Genomic DNA, 22,048 nt, shown 5'->3' with positions numbered 1-22,048 from the left:
GACACAAAGGGAAAATGAGTACCATGACCAGCAGCAGTGAGGAGATTGTAAATAAAAAAGGATGCAAGGATGTCGCTAGAGTGGCTTTTTGGTTTTTTTTCTTGTGCATCCCAGCCATTAACACCGCATCTGAAAGTTTTTTTTAACATAGATGTAGTCATCCAACGTCACAATTTGCAATGTTTTATTTGAAAAATGATGGTTGATTCCTTGGGTTTGATTATCATAATTTGTTTTGTTTAAAGAGTTTAGGGTTTATTGTATCATTATTATTTACATCTTACAGATGTTAATCTACCTTAAAGTTTGCTGTGATTGTTTAGCGTTTACACTTTACCACTGCACACACTTTGTAACATTTTATTTCATCAAGTTTAAGAGTCAAGTTAAAGTCAACTTTATTAAGTTTAAGTCTATTTAAAGGGTCACGAAACACCAAAACAATTTTTTGAGCTGTTGACAGTCGTATATGTGTCCCACACTGCTAAAAACACTATTAGGACACCTATATTTCACTAAAAAGTGTAAATTGGTTGTTTTTGCGTTATTTCAAGCAAATTCGTACTTCCGGTTTGAAACTACTTTTTGAAGCTGCGTCACGGTCATGACATAATAGCGTTGTATTCCAGCGTGCAGACTGGACGTCTGTGCCAGAGTGTGTCTTATTACGTCTTACAGTGTGATGCATTAATGCATGAGTAAGGCTTGGTTCAAACCAATCAGCGCGCTCTATTGTGCAACTTCATTAATATTCATTACTGTCACAGTGTTTACACGACAGACACCACGTTGTATTGGCAAAACAAGCGTGAAGTGTTGCTTTTATAGTTTGCTGCAGTTTCATTTTCTCTCTGTGAGAGCGCAGCTGGAGTCACGTGTGGATTAACAGTGTACGCGACGCTCGACAACAATAACTTGTGTCTAAGGAGGATTACTGTTTACCTGAGAGCTGTTCTCATCTGCAAACGCTGAGATCCGGATTCGCTTGTAGTCTCCTCTTAATAAAGACGCGGCTCTAGTTACTGGTGATTGTCCTGTCTCTACAGATTTGGTAAGTGAGCGACCAGTGCTCTTTGTTTATTCAGTTTGTTCGTATTGAACTAAGTTAACTATTGCACCGAGTGTAAACATGTTAGCACCACAACCAAACTTTACCCTCGTGTAGGGTTTTTACCGCATTTTGTGACCGGAATAACACACGCGGCTTTCTGACACTACTTGCCGTGTGCATCTAAGTTTCCGGGAAATGCTGAGGTTTTTTTTCTCTCATTCGCCGTGCGGTATCAAACATTACATGAAAAATACACGCTTAGAGCAGTTCCTCGAATCAAATATCTTGTTTGTCGCGAGGGGCATGAATTAATTCCCTGAATGAAAGAGCCAAACTGCAGTTAAAGTCCAACATTTAATAATTTGGCAAATAATTCGACTACAGCTGTCCATGTAGGTTAAACACCATCACTTTCTCCTGTGTGTATGTGTGTGTGTATTTTGACTCTGAAACTCGCGCGTGCCCAAATAGACACTCCCACACCATCCCACTTTAGTTCCTCCGACACTCCCCCCTAAACAGAGCTGGACACGCCCACTTTTCTGACTTTTTCCAAAGTAGAGGTGTGAAAACACTCTGCTGAAACGAGGGGGTTTCATGGCCCTTTAACACTTTATTTATTTTAAGCCATAAGAGACAAAATATTGGCGAAGCAGTGGCGCAGTATGTAGTGGGTTTCCTCCGGGTGCTCTGGTTTCCAAAGACATGCGGTACAAGTGAATTGAGTAGTCTAAATTGTCCGTAGCGTATGAGAGTGTGTGTGTGTGTGTGTGTGTGTGTGTGTGTGTGTGTGGATGTTTCCCAGAGATAGGTTGGGGCTGAAAGGGAATCCGCTGCGTAAAAACTTGCTGGATAAGTTGGCGGTTCATTCTGCTGTGGTGACCCCGGATTAATAAAGGGACTAAGCCGACAAGAATATGAATGAATGAATGAATGAATAAATGAGACAAAATATTTTTGATATTTTTTTGGTTTTTGACTATTAAAACTATTTGCCTCAGTAATGTTGGTAAATAACAATAAACAGGTTAAATAAATAAAAACATCCTAATGTTCCTAAATAGATTGCAAAAATATTCAATAATTATCGATACTGAATGATATGAAAGATTGTATCATGATAATTTTGGAATCCTACTGAATGAATTCAAAATTGATCAAACTCAACTGTTTAAATAGAGGGTCATAAAATATATTCTAGTGCAGTGTTCACCAACCTTTCTAACCTTGGTGAAAGGCAAGATCTACCCATCAAAAAACTTGAAGCCCCCCTGTTTATTTTTTCCCAATTTCTGTTTAATTGAGAGATTTTTTCAGCACATTTCTAAACATAGTAGTTTTAATAACTCTTTTCTAATAACTGATTTATTTTATCTTTGCCATGATGACAGTAAATAATAGTTTACTACATATTTGTCAAGACACTTCTATACAGGTTAAAGTGACATTTAAAGGCTTTACTAGGTTAATTATGGTAAATAGGCAGGATAGGATAATTAGGCAAGTAATTGTATAATAATGGTTTGTTCTGGAGACTATTGAAAAAATATATAGCTTAAAGGGGTTAACAATTTTGACCTTAAAATTATTTTTAATACATTAAAAACTGCTTTTATTCTAGCCGAAATAAAACAAATAAGACTTTCTCAAGAAGAAAAAATATTATCAGACATACTGTGAAAATGTCCTTGCTCTGTTAAATATCATTTGAAAAATATTTAGAAAAGAAAAAAAAATTCAAAGAGGGGCTAATAATTCTGACTTGAACTGTATTCTTCTGTCATTTTTGGGATCTACTCATAGAGTGATAAAGATCAAGTTGATCAGGATTGATGATTATGGTTAGTTGCATATAGTTGCGGACAATTAATTGTGATGAATATAGTAAACATGTAACTTGTAACAAGGGCATTTTATCAAATGCACCAAAAATGTACAATATTTAATACTAAAATTATAAATGTTGGTGCATGATTTCATATAAAAAAAGGTTTATTTGCTTATAAATTGTTATTTTTAGATAGGTATATAAATTTTAAGGTTAAATTGGTATGCGAATGAAATCTAAAACTCCAAATTGCATTTGCACCTACAACAGATGACATGACAAACCACATTACAAGGAATCCAAAAAGCAATATTGACACAAAACTTTTTGGGAAAGGTCAGTTGGCACTTAATATGCAGCATGCTTCTCAAAATTAAATCGAACACCTGCCAAGACAGGAGCGGGTAGGACTTACAGCCAATCAAAACAGCCGTTGCCATGGTCACCACCGTGTTTGGCGCATCACTCAGGTTTAACATGTGTCCCGACATCTGGTTCAGGCTGTCCACCGCATATTTAAACATGAAGGGCACTATCACGTTGGTTATCTGGAGGACAAAACAGAAAAAAGAAAAGGTTGATGTGAGCATGCCAAATGTGTTTTTTTTTTTTTAAGTTCCTGAGTGCACTGATGGGCAGAAGCTCAGCACCGCAGCCCTGCATTAACAGCAGTCTGTGTGTGTCCTCCCGCAGACAGATCTGAAAATGAGTTGCTTGATGCATCCACTAATGGAACTGAAATGGTTATTAAAGCTAATTAAAAGCTCGCGGACAGCTGCTGGGTCGTGCCAATAAACAGCAGCACATTAGCCGGGGCGACATTTCCCTTGAAACTGTCCCCGCTTTTGCTCTCCAGTTTCATCAAATGTGACTCATATTAGGGGAATTGCACAATTCTACACCACAGAACAATTCACCTCGAGGATGAATCTTGTGAAACCTGTCGAGAATATATCCTGGTCAGATTACACACTTGAAAATTTGTCTTTTTTAATTACAATTCACCACAATTTCTTCCTCAGTTCCCAAAATAGTATGTAGAGTTTTAGTAGAACTGTGTATGCTTATCAGAGACCTTAAAAAATAAGATCTCTATTAGGACAGTGCAATTAATTGAAAATTCGGTTTTGATTTTGGTTTCTAATGATTATGAAAAAACATTAATCGAGATAAAACGATTACTGCATCATATACCGCCCCCTTTCCAGTTGTACAGGGTTGTTGCTCTGCAAAGCTCAGTTCCACCTGAAAATGACTAAAAGCATGTACTGTACTGTAACTTTTGCAGCACGAGATGTGCATCATTCATTGATGTACATTCAAATCATTTACGTTTTTAAAAGCGCGAAAGAGATCACATGCTGTTGTGTGTGTGTGCGCTTAGCCTCAGAGACGAGCAAAGCACAAACATCTAAAGTCATCTTAATTGGAGCGCATTAATGGTCGAATACATGCAAATTTGTGTCAAAACGTGATGTTTAGTAAATTGTTCATATTAACCCGCAAGTTGAGTTGAGAATCAAAACACATGTGAAAGCGAAACCATTAATCAGAACCGTACTGCTCTTAAAGTGACAGCACGCGATATTCCTGCTGCCGACTGTTTTTATCATTAATCAAACAACAAAAGGAGAAAAATCACTCACTGCTCATAACTGAGGGACTTTTGTAGCTGTAATTAAAGTTTTGTTCTTACAGTGAAGATGCTTAAAGCACAGTTGGTTTCATATTTTTATTCTATTGTATTTATTTCCCTTTCCTTATTTACAGGGAAGAAAATAACTGCGTATAACTGTATACATAACAATGTATACAGTTGAAGTCAGAATTATTAGCCCTTCTGAATCCTTTTCCCCTCAATTTCCATTTAACAGAAAGATTATTTTAACCCATTTCTAAACATAATCTTTTTAATAACTCATTTGTAATAACTGATTTATTTTATCTTGGCTATGATGACAGTACATAATATTTTACAAAGGCTTAATTAGGGTAATTAGGCAAGTCATTGTATTACAGTAGTTTCTTCTGCAGACAAGCAAAAATAAATATTGCCTAAGGGGGCTAATAATATTGACCTTAAAATAGATTTTAAAATATTTTAAACTGCTTTTATTCCAGCCAAAATAAAACAAATAAGATTTTTTCCAGATATTTTAGAATATTTTAGGAAATACTGTGAAAAATTCCTTGCTCTGTTAAACATAATCTGGGAAATATTTATATTAAAAAATAATAATAATAATAAAAAAAAACAAGAGTTATTTTAACTTCAACTGTAATCGTTTTGAAGAAACAATTATGGCCAAAATAATCGTGATTATGGTTTTTCCCATAATCGAGCAGCCCTAATCTCTTTCTACAAAAAGTACATAATACCCATGTCGTATTACTTACAATACATTTATTTATGTCTTAGATATTAAGGCTTTAACTTTATGTATGTCATAACATCTGAAGTCTAAAATTACACTGTAAACTCATGGTAGATAAGAGTTTTTTTTTTTGGAAAAAAGTAAAGTATAAATACCCAGCACCCATAGTATATACTATTAATAAAAAAAAATGTTAAAAAACATAATAATAATATTAAAATGTGGCGGTTCATTCCACTGTGGCGACCTCAGATTAATAAAGTAACTAGGCCGAAAAAAAATGAATGAATGAATGAATATTAAAATGTATTCAGTTCATAACTTACTTTGTACTAAGTTCATTTTAATAATTTAATAATTTATCAGAAATTCTGGTAACATTTTATTTTAATGTACAATTCATGCTATTAACAAACCAACAAATAGGACTTTTAACTCAAACTACTAATTAGATGCTTATTATTAGCAAGTAAGGGTTTAGTTATTAGGTAGGAGTTGAGATGTAAAATATACTCATACTTTATGAGTGGTAATAAACTGCTAGGGCCCTATCATACACCCGGCGCAATAAATGGCAAATCCATTTGCGCCACTTTGTGGACTCAAAGGCATGCTGGTATAAAGACAAGGCGTGTTAGGGCGCATTGTTGGCGAGTTGTTATTTTGAGGAACTGAAATAGGCCGCGCCATTAATCAACTAAAAGTTTCTCTAATGTCCAGCGCAGATATGCACCTATGCAGTCCAAAACACTTAAACATTGCTTAATACACACAGGATGTACAGAAATACACACGAAAAATATAAAAGATTAAAATGTACAAAAAATGATTACTTTCCACATAAATATAAAAACGACTGCTTCCATGCCTTTTTCATGTTGATTTTTTTTTCCAGGTTATTCATGACAATTTGCATTTGTATAATGTTATTATTATTAGCAGTATTATTTATTAAATGCATATTTATATTTGTTTTATTATAAACTAGTTTATATTTGTCCACCTGTTTGGAGACGTACAGTATGCATCACTATATGGGGCATAAGAACATGATTGGCTTTAAGAACATGATCGTGTTTGGATTCAAGTCCGTTTTTTGACCACACTTCATTATTATTGTTCATTTTTTTATTTGCTGGAAATTACAATTGAATTTAGAAATAGTTTTGAAACAAATCTTTGCGCTTAAAAAAATGAAATTAAATATGTAGGCTAATGGATGTCTTCAGTGGAGTTTGTACAGCACTGTTTCCTTGTCCATGAAAGTGAAGGAGTAAAGAGTGAAAGTAAAGAGAAAGTAAAGATGCGGAGAGGAGGACGCTCGTTCTTTATCCTCGCGCTGCAGATGGTCTGTTTAACTGTTTTCTCGCTAGTGTAGCATTCAGTTTTTCCACGTAAAAAGTCGGCCATGTATGTAACAAATGTGCCATGGCACGAAACAACTGACTCTTGAAGGGAATGGGAGACGAGACTCTGATTGGCTTAATGCACGTTATGCTCAAACCACACCCAGAACTTATTAAGAGAATAAACACAACCCAGTTAGACCATGCGCTGAGGTGCGCATCATATTTTTCCATCCTTAAAATAGCAAAACTGTATTCGAACACGCCCTTAATGCTTTTAAGCCTTGTGCTATAGACTTTGTGCCTAGATCATTAAAATAAAGCCCTTAATCATTTATTATTAGACAGGTACTAAACTAGTATTATATGGTTTAAATTGTTACTTTAAGTATTACCAAAATTTCTTATTTTGATTTAATTTAAATTTAATTTAAAACTATTAACTGATTTTTTTTATCTTAAACAAAACTGTAAAAACATAAATAACTAAAATGATTTTAAAAAATTGGTTCAATAAATAATAAAAATATTATTTTTTTTAAAAGATTAATGAAAAAACCTTCATACTTAACATTGAATAACACTTAACACTGAATGATTGGGGAAGAGAACACTCACGACTGAAGTTTTGTTCACAATACAAAAACACATCAAATTTTATTTAAGCTGAAAAGTTCAGTGTCTTTATATATTAACAGAACATTCAGAATCTGAAATCAACACATATTAACTCATCCTAAATGTTTGAATGTATTCTTCAACACAGATTCTCTTCTACAGCAGGAACATCTCATTATTTACTCATCTTTATCTCCAAATTTGTATGACAAAATTATGAGTCCTGGACAACAAAGACACTGTGAAGAGCAGCAGGGTCCAAACTACAATAAATACAGACATCTCTTAATTTAAGGACATTTTTGACATTTCCCTTTTCTTATGTTTTCTGCATAAAAAGAAAGTCATGCCGTTTTGAAATGAAGCAATGTCACTGCAAAGCAAAGCAGGGATCCATAATATACTAATTACAGCAGTGAAGGTTCATTTGTGGAAGATAAAAATGAGCTGCCAACACCTCAGAGATAATTTCCCTTTCAAACAGCAGGCATCCATAGCAATGCCCTTTTGCAAGAGGACAGAGTCAGGAGGCAAGTGCTTTTAAACTGGTTTTCCTTACCAAATTCATCACATGTGCTGCATGAGACAAACAAAACCTGTTTGTGATGAGTTATTAATAGTTAATAATAATTCTCTCCAGATTTAATTTTGGGCCACGAGAGAACTGTCACATATAAACGAAACCGTTTACGGAGTATCGTCTGAATCCATGAATTAATCATATGAAATATTTTATTGTTTTGAATGTTTACAGACCAGAATTCACTTCCAATTAAAGTGATGGTTAATTCTATGGTAGCGTAGCAACGTTGTGGTGTCTTGCTGTTTGGTATTGTTAGAATCTTTATGTTCTGTGATTTGAACAAAACCACCATTGACAGAATTCACCTTCAATACTTGAAAAGATGCTTCTAGTGTGCACAAAGTTTTCTTATAAGCAATAAGAGACAATAAACAACTATAGTTGTTCGGTACACACTGCATAGAAATTTTGTAAATGATTCTATGATGAAAGTTATTGCAGTTGAAGAATGCAAATGTCACTCCCTTAAATGACTGAACTGTGATTACACAAAGGAAGATCTGACACTAAAAAGCGAATTGGGAATTGAGTTTTATGGAATTTGTGCTTGATCTATAACATAACAGAATCAAACAAATTAATACAAAGCCATTGTTCATTCTATTCAGTGTTTCCACATATGACCTCTGGTATACAGGCAGATAATATACATAAAGAGACCCATCTAAATGATGAGGATTCCAAAACATCATTTTAAACTCTAGTTTCCACACCTTATATACAGTTGAAGTCAGAATTAATAGCCCCCCTGAATTATTAGCGCCCCTGTTTATTTTTTTTCACTAATTTCTGTTTAATGGAGGGAAGATTGTTTCAGCACATTTCTAAGCATAATAGTTTTAAAAACTTATTTCTAATAACGGATTTATTTTATCTTTGACATGATGACAGTAAATAATATTTTACTAGATATTTTTCAAGACACTTCTACACAGCTTAAAGTGACTTTAGAGGCTTAACTAGGTTAATAAGGTGAACTAGGCAGGTTTGGGTAATTAGGCAAGTTATTCTATAACGATGGTTTGTTCTGTAGATTATTGAAAAAAAATTTTGCTTAAAGGGGCTAATAATTTTGTTCCAAAAATGGTTTTTAAATAATTAATAACTGCTTTTAATCTAGCCAAAATAAAACAAATAAGACTTTCTCCAGAAGAAAAAATATTATCAGACATACTGTGAAATTTTCATTGCTCTGTTAAAAATCCTTTGGGAAATATTTAAAAAAGCAAATAATAATCAAAAGGGGGCTAATAATTCTGACTTCAACTGTATATGTTTATATATATATATATATATATATATATATATATATATATATATATATATATATATATATATATATATATATATATATATATATTAACCATACTTTGCTCAGCATAATTGCGTACAACCCATTTAGAATGTGAATATTTGTATCCATTTCTCTGTGAATATAGACAATGTATTTTGGTGCATTCAAACAAATCATATTTATTAAACAGATATATTTAGATTAGATAAAATTTTATTGTCATTACACATGTTCAAGTACAAGGCAATGAAATGCAGTTTAGGTCTAACCATCAGTGCAATAGCAGCAAGTGCAGGATACAGGTACAAGTTATAAAGTGCAGTTATAGAAAAACTATGGTGATACTTAAAGATGTATGTACTATGAACATTATATACAGGTTGATTTAGCTATAAACAGAGATTTACAATAAATTAATATATGTACAAATAATATTTTTTTAAATAAATTAAAATAAATATTTTAGTCGCCAAGCATATTTAAAAATGGAAAGATAATGAAATAAAAAAAAAATACAACCTACAAAATTTTTCATATATATATTTTTTTGCTTCTCTTAATTTTTTCTCTTTTTTAAATATGTATTTAATATTTTTCAATAGCATATATTTGAGTGTACTAGTTTTGGACCGGTATCATAAGGTATTTTGTTAGATTAGCTCCAAATCTGGTTACAGTACTGACTAATCTAACGTATATGACCATATATACAATATAATATTGTATAGCTTTCTATAAAAAATATGAATTTAAAAGACAGATTTGTGAGGGGTGAACATATATGCTGAGCACTATATATATATATATATATATATATATATATATATATATATATATATATATATATATATATATATATATATATAAATATATATATATATATATATATATATGTATCCAAGTCCATGCTTGTTAACATTAGTAAATGCACCATGAGTTAACATGAACTAACAATGAGCTACTGTATTTTCATTAACTATTGTTTACTAACATGAACAAATACAGTAGTAAATGTATTGTTCATTGTTTGTTCATGTTAGTAAATGCATTAATTAACATTAACTAATGAACCTTATTGTAAAGTGTGACCTATATATATACAAATATACACATGCACCGATCGACCGGAGATCGGTATCAGCTGATAATCACATTTTATGACTTGATCGGTTCTCATCAATCTGACCGATCGCATAAACCGATCGAAGTGTTTGTTTACGAGTTTACAAGTAAGTGCTACAACACGTGCAGAGGTAAATGATGTGTGCAGGCGCGAGTGATCACTGTGCTCACATCACAGCAGCAAAAATATACAGTTTATACAGTGTATTAGCAGGACTCGCACTAGTGATGATCTCTTTGTTACAAGTGCAACATAGTATGTCCAGTGTTTTGAGCTGCTGTGACGCGAGCAGAGCTTCTCCAGGAAGCTCAAGGATTCTCCCAAATAGGCCTCTTAATAGTGGTGCCGTGAAGCCCGCGAATTAGATAAAATTCCCTGGAAATCATGTCAACAAAAGTGAATGAGCAAGAGAACGATTTGAAGAGGCACTGTGATGTTCTAAGCTTTATATTTGTTAGGTTAAATGAATAGTGCAGTAAACAAAAACCCCGCTCTCTCATCGAGCTGCTGTGACTCTCGGAAGCTGCAATCATAAAGCTGCTGTCAAGAGTTGAAGATGAGCAAATATTTTAATGGCTTTGCATGTATTTTAGCCTTTTTACATACAAGAACTGAAAGTTCTTTGATTTTGATAATTTTGGAAGTTCAGTAAAACCTGGCTGGAAATATTGTTAAAATAAATATTTTTTTCTTATTTAATAATATAACTTTTTCTAATATAGGCAAGGCAAGGCCTAGTTATTGCAATAAACAGTAGTTTATAGGCTTACTCCCTTTTAGTAAAGAATGAATCTATTAAGATGTGTGTTTTAACTTCTTATGCGTCAAATAAAGCCTACGCTCCAAACTTTTTCTTCTAAATTGTTAGTCAGTTCTTAAAATGTAAAAAAAATATATATCTATTATTTTCTGTAAAACTGTGTCTGACCATTACAAGTCCACAATAAATGGTTATAAGAGACGTGTTTAAGAGATTAAATCCAACATCCTTCATTTATTCTCTTAGGCAAGGAGAGATCTCTACTTAAGTATCATACTGCATTTCGTTGCATTGTAATTGTACATGTGTAATGACAAAAAAAAGTTGAATCTAATCTAATACTTAAAGGGAAAATGTGCTTTATGCAATATAAAGCTTGAAGCATCCGAATCCCTATCGGCCAATCACCATGACAAGGAATCGGTACTTGATATCGGCTGCAAAAATTCTGATCGGACCATCCCTACATACATTTTTATGGAATAATTTTAAACTAATACATTTAAAAATGTTTGACTATTATGGCAAAATTGTACTAATCTAGCAGTATTCTACTGTATTGCATAGACAGGCATAGCCATTTGAGTTCTGAATAAGCCAACAACACAACACACTAGCAATGCAGATGATGTAAAGGAATGTAAAAAACCATCAATACATTTTTTATTGATTACACAAATGTATCATTAAATTATATTCTGGTAGTATAATACAAACGTACCTTAGCTCCAGCAAGCAGACTCAGAGATATGACCACACGAGCCCGGAGGTCTGGTCTGTCCTTGGGCCAAACATATGTAAACATGGCTCCAAGAATCTTTGATGAATTCACTTCCTTCAGCTGGTGAAAAAGAAATAAATTAATAAACAATTCATAGATAAATTAGATTGAATGACAAGATAGACAGACAGACAGACAGACAGACAGACAGACAGACAGACAGACAGACAGATATATATATATATAGACAGATAGACACACAAAAACATTAAAAAGTACTAAATCTAGATCTATAATTCTAGATTGTTTTCGAGACCAACATGTTGCTAAGCAGAAACAACATCCTAAGCTTTTGTAGCAATTTTAATTCATTTTAAAAAGCTGAAGCTGTAAATGATGCTGTATCATTGATTACCAGTAGGGGGCAGCAGAAATCAACAATTCCATCTGTTAACCTCCAACACTACCAACATTATCTACACTGCAGGAGAGCATCACTGCAAAACCAGATCACAATAAAACTACTAAGCTTTCCCATGTCCACATTGGCCAATTATATGTAAATTGTATGATGCAAGTCAGCAACACAGTCTTAATAACCGTTTTATCTCATTACTGTATTTTCATAAGTGTTGGTAGGGCTGCACAATATTGGAAAAATCTAACATTGCGATATTTTTTTATTCTGCGATATATATTGCATTATGAATATAATTTCGCTAGATGAGTTGAATAACTATTTGGAAAGAATTTATTATTTTAGATTGATTGGGATGATTATCTCCTGTATATAAAAGAATAAAATATAGTAAACAATCTACAAGCACAGATAAATTCAATAAAGAAAAAGATACAACTGAAATAAACACATTGTTTTATTGTTTTACGAGGAGTCAAACTGTATTCAGGTATAAAGTAATTGAATAATCAAATGTCAAAAAAAAACAAAAAAAAAAAACTGCTGTCTTCTTTTATAAACTAAGGGTTTCTGCAGGTTTCACCAAGTCAAATTCAAGACTTTTTAAGACCATCAAGAATAAAATTTTAGACTTGTATAAGGGCTAAACGCAAAAAAAATAATATATATATATATATATATATATATATATATATATATATATATATATATATATATATATATATATATATATATATATAAACTAAATGTATGCACAACAGACAGTTATGTATAATTAGTGGTGGGCCGTTATCGGTGTTAACGTGCTGCGTTATCGGGAGACTCTATTCGCTCGATAAAATAAAAAAGAAATATATATATATTTAAATATTGCCATTAATCTATTCTCAAAGTTGGGTTGGGAGCTGGGTCTATTCTACAAAAGCTTTGATGACTTTCACTTTGATATTTTAGATGCATTTCACATTGATATTTTAGATGCCGATGTATACCTAATGGGTGAGCCGTCTGACAAAAAAAGTGCCCTTCTCAATCAAATCAGCAGGATGTCCTTCTGGATCTTTCACTTACTTCGAAGACACTACTGACAATGCTTACAGAAACATCAGTAATCTAGTTATTTGCATTAATAGACAAAATTATAATTAAGGTGTTTACGTGAAGTGCTTTCATGTAAGAGTTTCCTGTAATATTGGGTGGCTTTAACTGCAGTTCAGCAGTTTCACTTTAGTGTTATGAAATTTAATAACGCATGCCAAATGGAAAGAAAAAAACTTCCACATTTCGCGCTGTTTCGGTCCTTTACTGACAGCCATGGGTGTGGATCAGTACATGATGTTAATAGTTTGATCATGGTGTTTACTTCAATAATTCCACTAATATGTACATACTCCACGTCTAAATTCCATTTTTGTTTAGTTCAGTTAAGACTATAGTTCAGGGGTCACCAATCTCGGTCCTGGAGGGCCAGTGTCCCTGCAGGGTTTAGCTCCAACTTGCCTCAACACACCTGCCTGGATGTTTCAAGTATACCTAGCAAGACCTTGATTAGCTTTTTCAGGTGTGTTTGATTAGGGTTGGAGCTAAAATCTGCAGGACACCGGCCCTCCAGGAACAAGTTTGGTGACCACTGCTATAGTTAATGTAGGCATACAGATCCAAATTCATGTTTAACTGAATAAACATTTAGTAAACAAACGTTCATCTTATTGAACATAATTTATCTTTATCACCAGTTATCGTAGTAGAACTTTTTCTCAAGCAGTTTGTGATGCTTTTTGGAAACCGCAGATGGGCCCCTGGTCTAAAGCGCTACCTGGCTTGAGAAACCTGTTCTCAAAGACTTATATTTAGTCATTATTTGGGTAGCACACATATTCTGAATGCCTTAGGCAGAATTCAAAAGAGCCATTTAAATCTAGATTCATTCTAAAATTACAGTGAGATTAATCTAAAATAAAAATAAAAAATCTGTGCCCACCTATAGTTATACTATAAGCTATAAATAGAATTTTGCAAAAAGTTTTACTGAGATGTATTGTCGGTGATTGCATGGGTGTTGAATGGACCAGGTAGCTTTGCATGATCAAAGGAAAATTAAGACCCATTTAAAATTATTTAAGACCTGCAAGACAATATTTCAGTGAATCAAAGACTTTTTAAGGCCTAAAATTTAGTTTTTGGAATTTAAGACCTTTTAAGACCCCTCAGCCTTGGCTGGGTCAGTTGGCGTTTCTATGTGGAGTTTGCATGTTCTCCCTGCATTCGCCTGGGTTTCCTCTGGGTGCTCTGGTTTCCCCCACAGTTCAAAGACATGCGGTACAGGTGAATTGGGTAGGCTAAATTGTCCGTTATGTATGAGTGTGAATGAGTGTGTATGGATGTTTCCCAGAGATGGGTTGCAGCTGGAAAGGCATCCGCTGCATAAAACATGTGCTGGATAAGTTCATTCCGCTGTGATGACCGCGGATTAATAAAGGGACTAAGCCGAAAAGAAAATTAATGTATGAATAAATCATTATTAATTTGTTAAATTTTAAACGGTACAATTTTTTAGGCCTGAATGCTTTTAAAACCTTCACACAGTCACAGGATTAAAAAAAAACACAAGTGAAATGACAAATTATAATCCAGACTCATAGTTGCGTATATTCTAATTGATGGAGGACAAAATCAAATTTGAATTTGTTTTTTAATGTATTGCACATCCCTATGCACAACTGTTTTTGTTTGTTTGTTTGTTTGTTTTTTATGTTAAACAAAAATTTTAATATTTCAATAATAAATATTTTATAATATGGTACTCACTTCAAAAGAATAAATAGTAACAAACATCATTTAAAAATGTCTTATTCTGTATTCAACAGGGTAAAAAAAGTAATGTATAAGCTTAGAATAAATAACAGTGAGCAAAGTTTTCTTTTTGAAGGGTTTAAGGATTACATTTTATTAATACTTGTTTGTTATATTTTTTAATACAGGGTATATGCAGGAATCTTAAAGGTAATTTCAATACCTTTTTAAGACTTTTTAAAGACCTTCTCAGAATATTTTAAGACCTCATCGCCACTTCAACATCTAATCAGTATCAAACCTTTAACTTAATAAACAGTTGTTAATAAACAGTTGTAGTTAAATAAATCAATGGAGCACCACCATACAACAGAACTTAGATAAGCTTGGAAGAAACAAAGCTTAAAAGAATAAATTAAACAGGTGTTTTCAGCGACAGGCTTCAGCCACTGTTTAATCTTGTCTTTCTCCAACCAGGGGCCTGTTTTAGTAGGGAATTCAAACAACTCAGAGTTTAAACTTGAACTCTGAGTTGATTTACCGAGAGATTAAAAACTCTGAGTTTTCGGTTTCAGAATAGCTGATCTGAGTTAGGTCAATCAACTTTGAGTTGACCAACTTAAAAGAATTAAGTGCGCACACCGGGACTTAGAGGTGTGAACCTATACTGGTCTCACGGTTCAGTTCGGTTACGATTATCATCCCTTCGATTCGGTTCAATTCGATATTTCGGTGCATCATGGTGCATTGACGATGCTTTCCATATACAGTGTTATATTTTAGAGGGGAGGCTATAACATGCTGTCTGTATAAACACATAGACACACAACACCACACTGTCTCTCATTCAAACACAAACATAGACAGCACCAAAGAAACAAACAGACACACACACACGCACACACACACTTAAGCCCTCGCAACAGGAAGAGCTCACGAAGAGTGGAGCAGAAAAACGGAAAAAGAAGCACTTTTCCGACGGTCCCTTGCTGAGAGCTCCTCTCAGCGCGAGCTATCCCGGCTAAACACATATTGCGAGGGCTTAAACGGAGCAGTGCTCGTAATGTGGAGCGAAAAAAAGAAAGACAGCTGTGAAACATAACCAGCTTTGTCTTTTTGTAGGAAACACACTTTAGATCTTTTTAGGGTAAGAGGTTTTTGAGTTATTGCCGTCTGAAACTGAATGTGAGTCAAGAATATCGAAAACAAAACCAACTTAACCGCGCTCATTTCTGGCGCCCCCCTGGATATACAGCGCCCTTAGCATTTGCCTATGGTGCCTATGCCACGGACCAGCCCTGAGTTGGCTGAGTGTTGTAAATACTCGCGCTCAACTCCTTCGCGACAGAGCGCATAGGAGATAAATGACGTCAGTACATAATAACCGGTTATGATTATTACTCAACCGATACCGAATTGTCCACATCTGCATCGCGGTGCACCAAAGAAACAATTAATTTTGACACCCCTACCGGGACTATGAAAAGGCATTATCAATGGAGCGCAGATATTACGATTGACCATGGCAACATCTGAAAAAAAAAAGAGATCACCATTTCTTTCTCCAGCTGAACTTGATCTGCTCATGCAAAGTTGTAGCAAATATGAGCATATATATTTAAAAAGAAGCAACCATCAGTGATATAGAGACAGTTAGCCTGGGAAAACAGCTGCTCAAGTTAATGCGTAACTTTACATTAAAAAATATTTAAATATTTAAGTATAATAAAATATGTAATGTAATGTGTGATGTTTATAATTTTTTTCTAAACTTTTCTACACATTTATTAGTTTTAATAGATTTAACAGTGCACTTGTGTGTCTGCCTTTTTTATTGATCAAGTGATAGAGGTTGATATAACATTTAGAGGGTAAGCAGAACTAAAAATAACTATTTTTAGAAAGAATAATAATCCCATTAATCGAAGGTCAGTGAGTTTAAGCTAATTATTTATAGTTCTGTGTGTGACTAAAAGGTAGACAATATCTATGTTTCCATTCAAATATATTACATAATTTTATGTGCAAAAATGGAATAACGCATAAAAGATGCGAATAAAGCAGCGTTTTCATCCAACGAGTCAAAGAGAACAAAATCGTCACTTCCTGATTAACTGGCGCCAAATATCAACAGTAAAAACAGAATTTACTGTAGTAGAAGAAGCTGCGTCAATTATTCTTGATTTAATAAATGTACTTGCGCCTCAGAAGACAATGCTGACACACAACCCCAACCAACCCTGCACTTCGGTTTTCGCGCTACATATCCACCCACCCCGCCATTCGATTCGAGCGCGACAACGATCCTTTATCCTGCTCATTTATGCACCTGTTTTTTATGCATATTTTCAAAAGTTATGTGCATCATGACGTTTCCATCAATCGTTTTTATGCACATATCCAAACGAGCATTAAAATAGGTGGGTGGAAATGTAAGGCTAAGGTGAGAAATACCGTTTCGTCTTTAAAAAAAGGGGAGAAGACAGACAGAAACTCTGAGTATAGAGAATAAAGCCTTCTCTTGACCAGATTAGGTTCACAGAGTAAGTTACCACAGTAACTGACTCTTAGTTAAAGTTACTTCTCTTCCAGAAACAGGCTTGACTTACCCTGCTTTCTCCAGTTTAACAAACCTGCAATTTTGAAACGGAAAACCCAGTTTCTCTCATTTTAGGGTAAAAATACTCTAAGTTTGCACTTAACCTCCTTTCTGAAACAGGCCCCAGGAGTATGCAAACTTACATTTTCCCATTTTGCCGTCTGTTTCGCCCTACTGTTTTGCTACATGTTGAGAGCATCACATCACCTTCCTGTGTTAGTCACAAATTATGTGACATCACCTGGACGTAGCAGCTTGGCCAGACGCACCTCGGCCCGAACCAATCGTGTGGATCGAGCGTGCCATTGTTATTATTAGGAGGAAAAAAATATATATGCTTTTATGGAGAACACTTTGGAGAACGCTTAAACAAAATTTAAGACCTCGGTTAAACGGGATTTAGACTTTTTAACATTTTTTAGGGGCCTTAATTTACTCATGAATGATTTATTAACTTTTAATACTTTAAGACCCTGCGGACATCCTGAAATTGGACTTATGCTTTACCATACAAGTTATAAATAAATAAATAAATAAATAAATAAATAAATAAATAAATACCTTACCACATTTTTGGGATCTGCACTGAGCCCACCACCTGCGTTCCCATGCCAGCACTGCCTCTCTTGTAGATGTAAATGCTAGAAGAAACAAACACTTTTTCAGATATTTTGCATGTTACATATAGAGTCATGTATGCTTAACGATGATGATGATGATGATGATGATGATGATGATAAGTCTTTATTTGTCACAACACTGTTACATGCAGCAAAATTTGACCCCTCCGACTATTCACAAACATCACACATTTTAGGGGAAGACAGGCCAGACAAGAGGTAGTACAGAAAAATAGGAAATAAGATACATTGGGGGGAAAAGGAGATAAAAAAGCCCCTCTCAGATTGTCCTTAAAGCTTCACAAAACCCTCGAGTAATTCTGAGATTTTAACAGATTTATGTGTGTTGAGCATCAGTTACGAGAATGTTAGCACTTGTTAGCTTTAATAGTGGGGAAAACGTCCAGGTTACGTACGTAACCCACGTTCCTCGAATAGGGAACGGAGACGTGTGTCTGTATAAACAGACTTTGGGAGTGCTTTAGACGACCAATCATTTCTGAAGATATAAAAACGGGCCAAAGAAATGCCAATTGAATTGGCGGAGCTTAGCTCCGTGTGAGTTAGCTCGTCAGAATTTTGCCTGCTGAAGAGCCGATCGCTCAGCTCCCAGCTGGAGACTCAGGTGTTGTGGCAGTGGAGACACACGTCTCCATTCCCTATTCGGGAAACGTGGGTTACGTACGTAACCTGGACGTTCCCCTTCATGGGAACTTCGACATGTGTCTGTATAAACAGACTTTGGGAGACTATATGGAAAGCGCCACAGTAACCAAGCCCGTCACGCTCCCGATGTGCAGTTTGCCAAGCCAAAGCGTGAGCACACTGACATCACCAAGAGCACAACCTTGAAACGTCCCCTAGGCCCAACATATTACCATTACATGGGAATAATGTTTAATGTTTATTCAGGGGTTATAAGTGTGCTTTTATCTAGCTAATATGGACAAGGGATTTTTTGGAATACGTTGGTGTCGCGCAACCCACAGCTCTGCAGATATCTGTGAGAAAGGCGCCGCGTGATAACGGCCATGAGGAAGCGACAGCTCTAGTAGAGTGCGTTCTCACGTTAGGAGGGCGCGGCTCGCCCTGGCATTGATAAGCGAGGGCATCAACTAACCAGTGGGCCAACCTCTGTTTTGATACGGCACTTCCTTTCTGCCGACCACCGTAACAGATAAAGAGCTGTTCGCATGATCTTACATTTTGCTTTCGTTCCACGTAAAGGCGCAAAGCGCGAAAGGGACAAAGCAGTGAGTGGGTTGAGCCTGCCTCCTCCGAAGGCAGCGCTTGCAGGTTCACCACCTGATCTCTAAATGGGGTGGTAGGAACCTTGGGCACATAGCCAGGCCGGGGTCTCAGGACAACGTGAGAGTAACCGGGCCCGAATTCAAGGCACGATTCGCTTACCGAAAATGCCTCCAGATCCCCAACTCTCTTGAATGATGCCAATGCGATCAGCAGAGCTGTCTTTAAAGACAGAATTTTAAGTGATACTGACTCGAGTGGCTCGAACGGATCTCTCTGCAGACCCGCTAGGACTAGAGAGATCCCAAGAGGGCATGAGAGGGGGGCGGGACGGATTTAACCGCCGCGCGCCCCTGAGGAATCGGATGATTAGATCATGCTTCCCGAGCATGTTGCCATGTTGAGAAGCGCACCACTCAGAGAATAGACTCCACTTCAGGGCGTAGGCATGCCTCGTAGAGAGTGCTCTAGCCTGAGTGATGGTGTTAAGTACTGCGGGCGGTAAGTCACCTAAGTCTTCCGCGCTCCGTCTATGGACCACACGTGGAGGTTCCAGAGATCTGGGCATGGGTGCCAGATGCTGCCCCGTCCCTGAGAGAGGAGGTCTTCCCTTAGGGGAATGCGCCAAGGAGGGGCCGCTGCGAGGAGTGTGAGCTCCGAAACCCTGGTCCGGTTGGGCCAGAGAGACGCAACAACCAAGACCTGCTCCTTGTCCTCCCTGACTTTGCACAAAGTTTGTGCGATTAGGCTCACTGGGGGAAACGCATATTTGCGCGTGCCCAATGGCCAGCAGTGAGCCAGTGCATCCGTGCCGAGGAAGGCCTCGGTCAGGGAATAAAACAGCTGGCAATGTGCGTTCTCGGTGGAAGCAAACAGATCGATCTGGGCTTCCCCGAAGTGCGCCCCTATCAGCTGGACCGAATCGGGGTGGAGTCTCCACTCCCCTAGGGACACTAGCTGCCATGAGAGAACACTGGCTGCACGGTTGAGCCCGCCCGGAATGTGGATGGCATGCAGCAATTTCAGCCGCGTGTGACTCCAAAGGAGCAGACGGCGAGCGAGCTGAGACATGCGGCGAGAGCGTATACCCCCCATACGGTTGATATAGGCCACCGTCGCCATGCTGTCTGTCCTGACCAGCATGTGTTTCCGCTCCAGCACTGGTAAAAAGCGGCGGAGAGCCAGATACACTGCCAACAGCTCCAGGCAGTTGATATCCCAATGCAGGCGGGGTCCGGACCACAAACCAACGGCTGCATGCTCGTTGTACACGGCCCCCCAGCCCATCACGTCATGACAACATGCCTAGATACTAGCCCTAGGGGCACTCTGGCCCGTAGAAACACCAGATCCGTCCAGGGGCTGAACGTACGGAAACACACCCGGTGCGTGCCCGCGCGCCATGCCCGTCTGGGAACTCGATCGCAAAGCCAACGCCGAAGTGGTCTCATATGAAGCAAACCGAGCGGCGTGACCGCGGCTGCGGATGCCATATGCCCCAGGAGCCTCTGAAAACATTTCAGTGGGACCACTATCTTCCTGTGGAGCTCGTTCGCACAGGAAAGCATTAGCCTGGCGCGCTCCTCTGAAAGGCGCGCAACCATAGCGACCGAATCCAGAGAGATTCTCTGCAGGGGGCAAAGTTTGCTTTTCTCTCGGTTGACCTGAAACCCCAACTGGTCGAGGCGCCGAAGCACTTTGTCTCTGTGCATAATCGGCTGATCGCAGAACAAGGCTATAATGAGCCAATCGTCGCGATAGCTGAGTATGCGGATGCCCGCAAGGCGCAGGAGCGCTAGGGCACACTCCGCAAGCTTGGTGAAAACCCGGAGAAAGAGAGAGGCTAAAGGGGAGGACTTTGTATTGCCACGCTCGTCCTTCGAAAGCGAACCGGAGATAAGGGCGGTGGGGTGGAAGAAAGGAGACGTGAAAACATGCGTCCTTCAGGTCTATGGCTGCAAACCAATCCTTTGGACGGACGCTCTGAATCAAGCATTTCTGCGTGAGCATTCAGTCTGCACAGATTTAGGATTGGCCTTAACCCCCCGCTTTTTTTGGGCACGCTGAAAAACGGGCTGTAAAACCCAGACCTCATCTCGGCTGGAGGGACCTGCTCGATTGCATCCTTCGCCAGGAGGACAGCAATTTCCTCTCGCAAGACAGGGGCGCTCTCGGGGATCACCCTCGTGAAAATGACACCCGTGAACTTGGGAGGGCAAATAGCGAACTGAATCACATAGCTATGTCTGTATGAGCCACTGCAATGCACTGAGCAGCGCTAACCAAGCCTGCAGAGCGCACGCTAATGGCACCATCGGAGCGATCGCTGACGTGCCAGCGGAGGGCCAGCTCGGTATGGGAGTGCTCATCCCGGGAAGCAGAGCGTCCCGAGGGAGAGCTGAAAATAAGACAGTTTCTCTTACCTTCCTCCCTGGATCCCGCGGTGAGGCCAGAGTGAGAAAAAGGAGTTCGTTCTGCTGCACTCTGAGGGCCTGAGGTGAGGGGTCCCGGCGCCGCGAGCTGGAAGACGGAGCGTCCCAGACTGGTAGTGCTCGGGTTTGCGCATCCGGAGAGAGAGGAAACTGCTATTTTGGAAATTTGGTTGCTGCTGGCCCGGAGGCTGGCAGTGAGGAGTTTAGAGTCATGGAGGACTGATGTAATAATCCTCTGT

At 37.4% G+C, this 22,048-nt stretch overlaps 1 protein-coding gene across 2 annotated transcripts in view; it reads right to left on the bottom strand.

Moving 5' to 3' along the window:
* The window catches only part of abcb7 (ATP-binding cassette, sub-family B (MDR/TAP), member 7), a 92,402-nt gene that overhangs the window by 56,386 nt on the left and 13,968 nt on the right, over positions 1 to 22,048 (bottom strand). For both annotated transcript variants that reach the window (NM_001423974.1, XM_073921523.1), the window contains 3 exon segments: positions 3,295 to 3,427; positions 11,700 to 11,819; positions 18,076 to 18,150. In NM_001423974.1, the coding sequence (NP_001410903.1) occupies positions 3,295 to 3,427; positions 11,700 to 11,819; positions 18,076 to 18,150 (328 nt within the window).

This window comes from Danio rerio, chromosome 14 (genome assembly GCF_049306965.1).
Source record: "Danio rerio strain Tuebingen ecotype United States chromosome 14, GRCz12tu, whole genome shotgun sequence".
NCBI lineage: Eukaryota > Metazoa > Chordata > Actinopteri > Cypriniformes > Danionidae > Danio > Danio rerio.
This window is presented reverse-complemented; position numbering and strand designations above follow the sequence as displayed.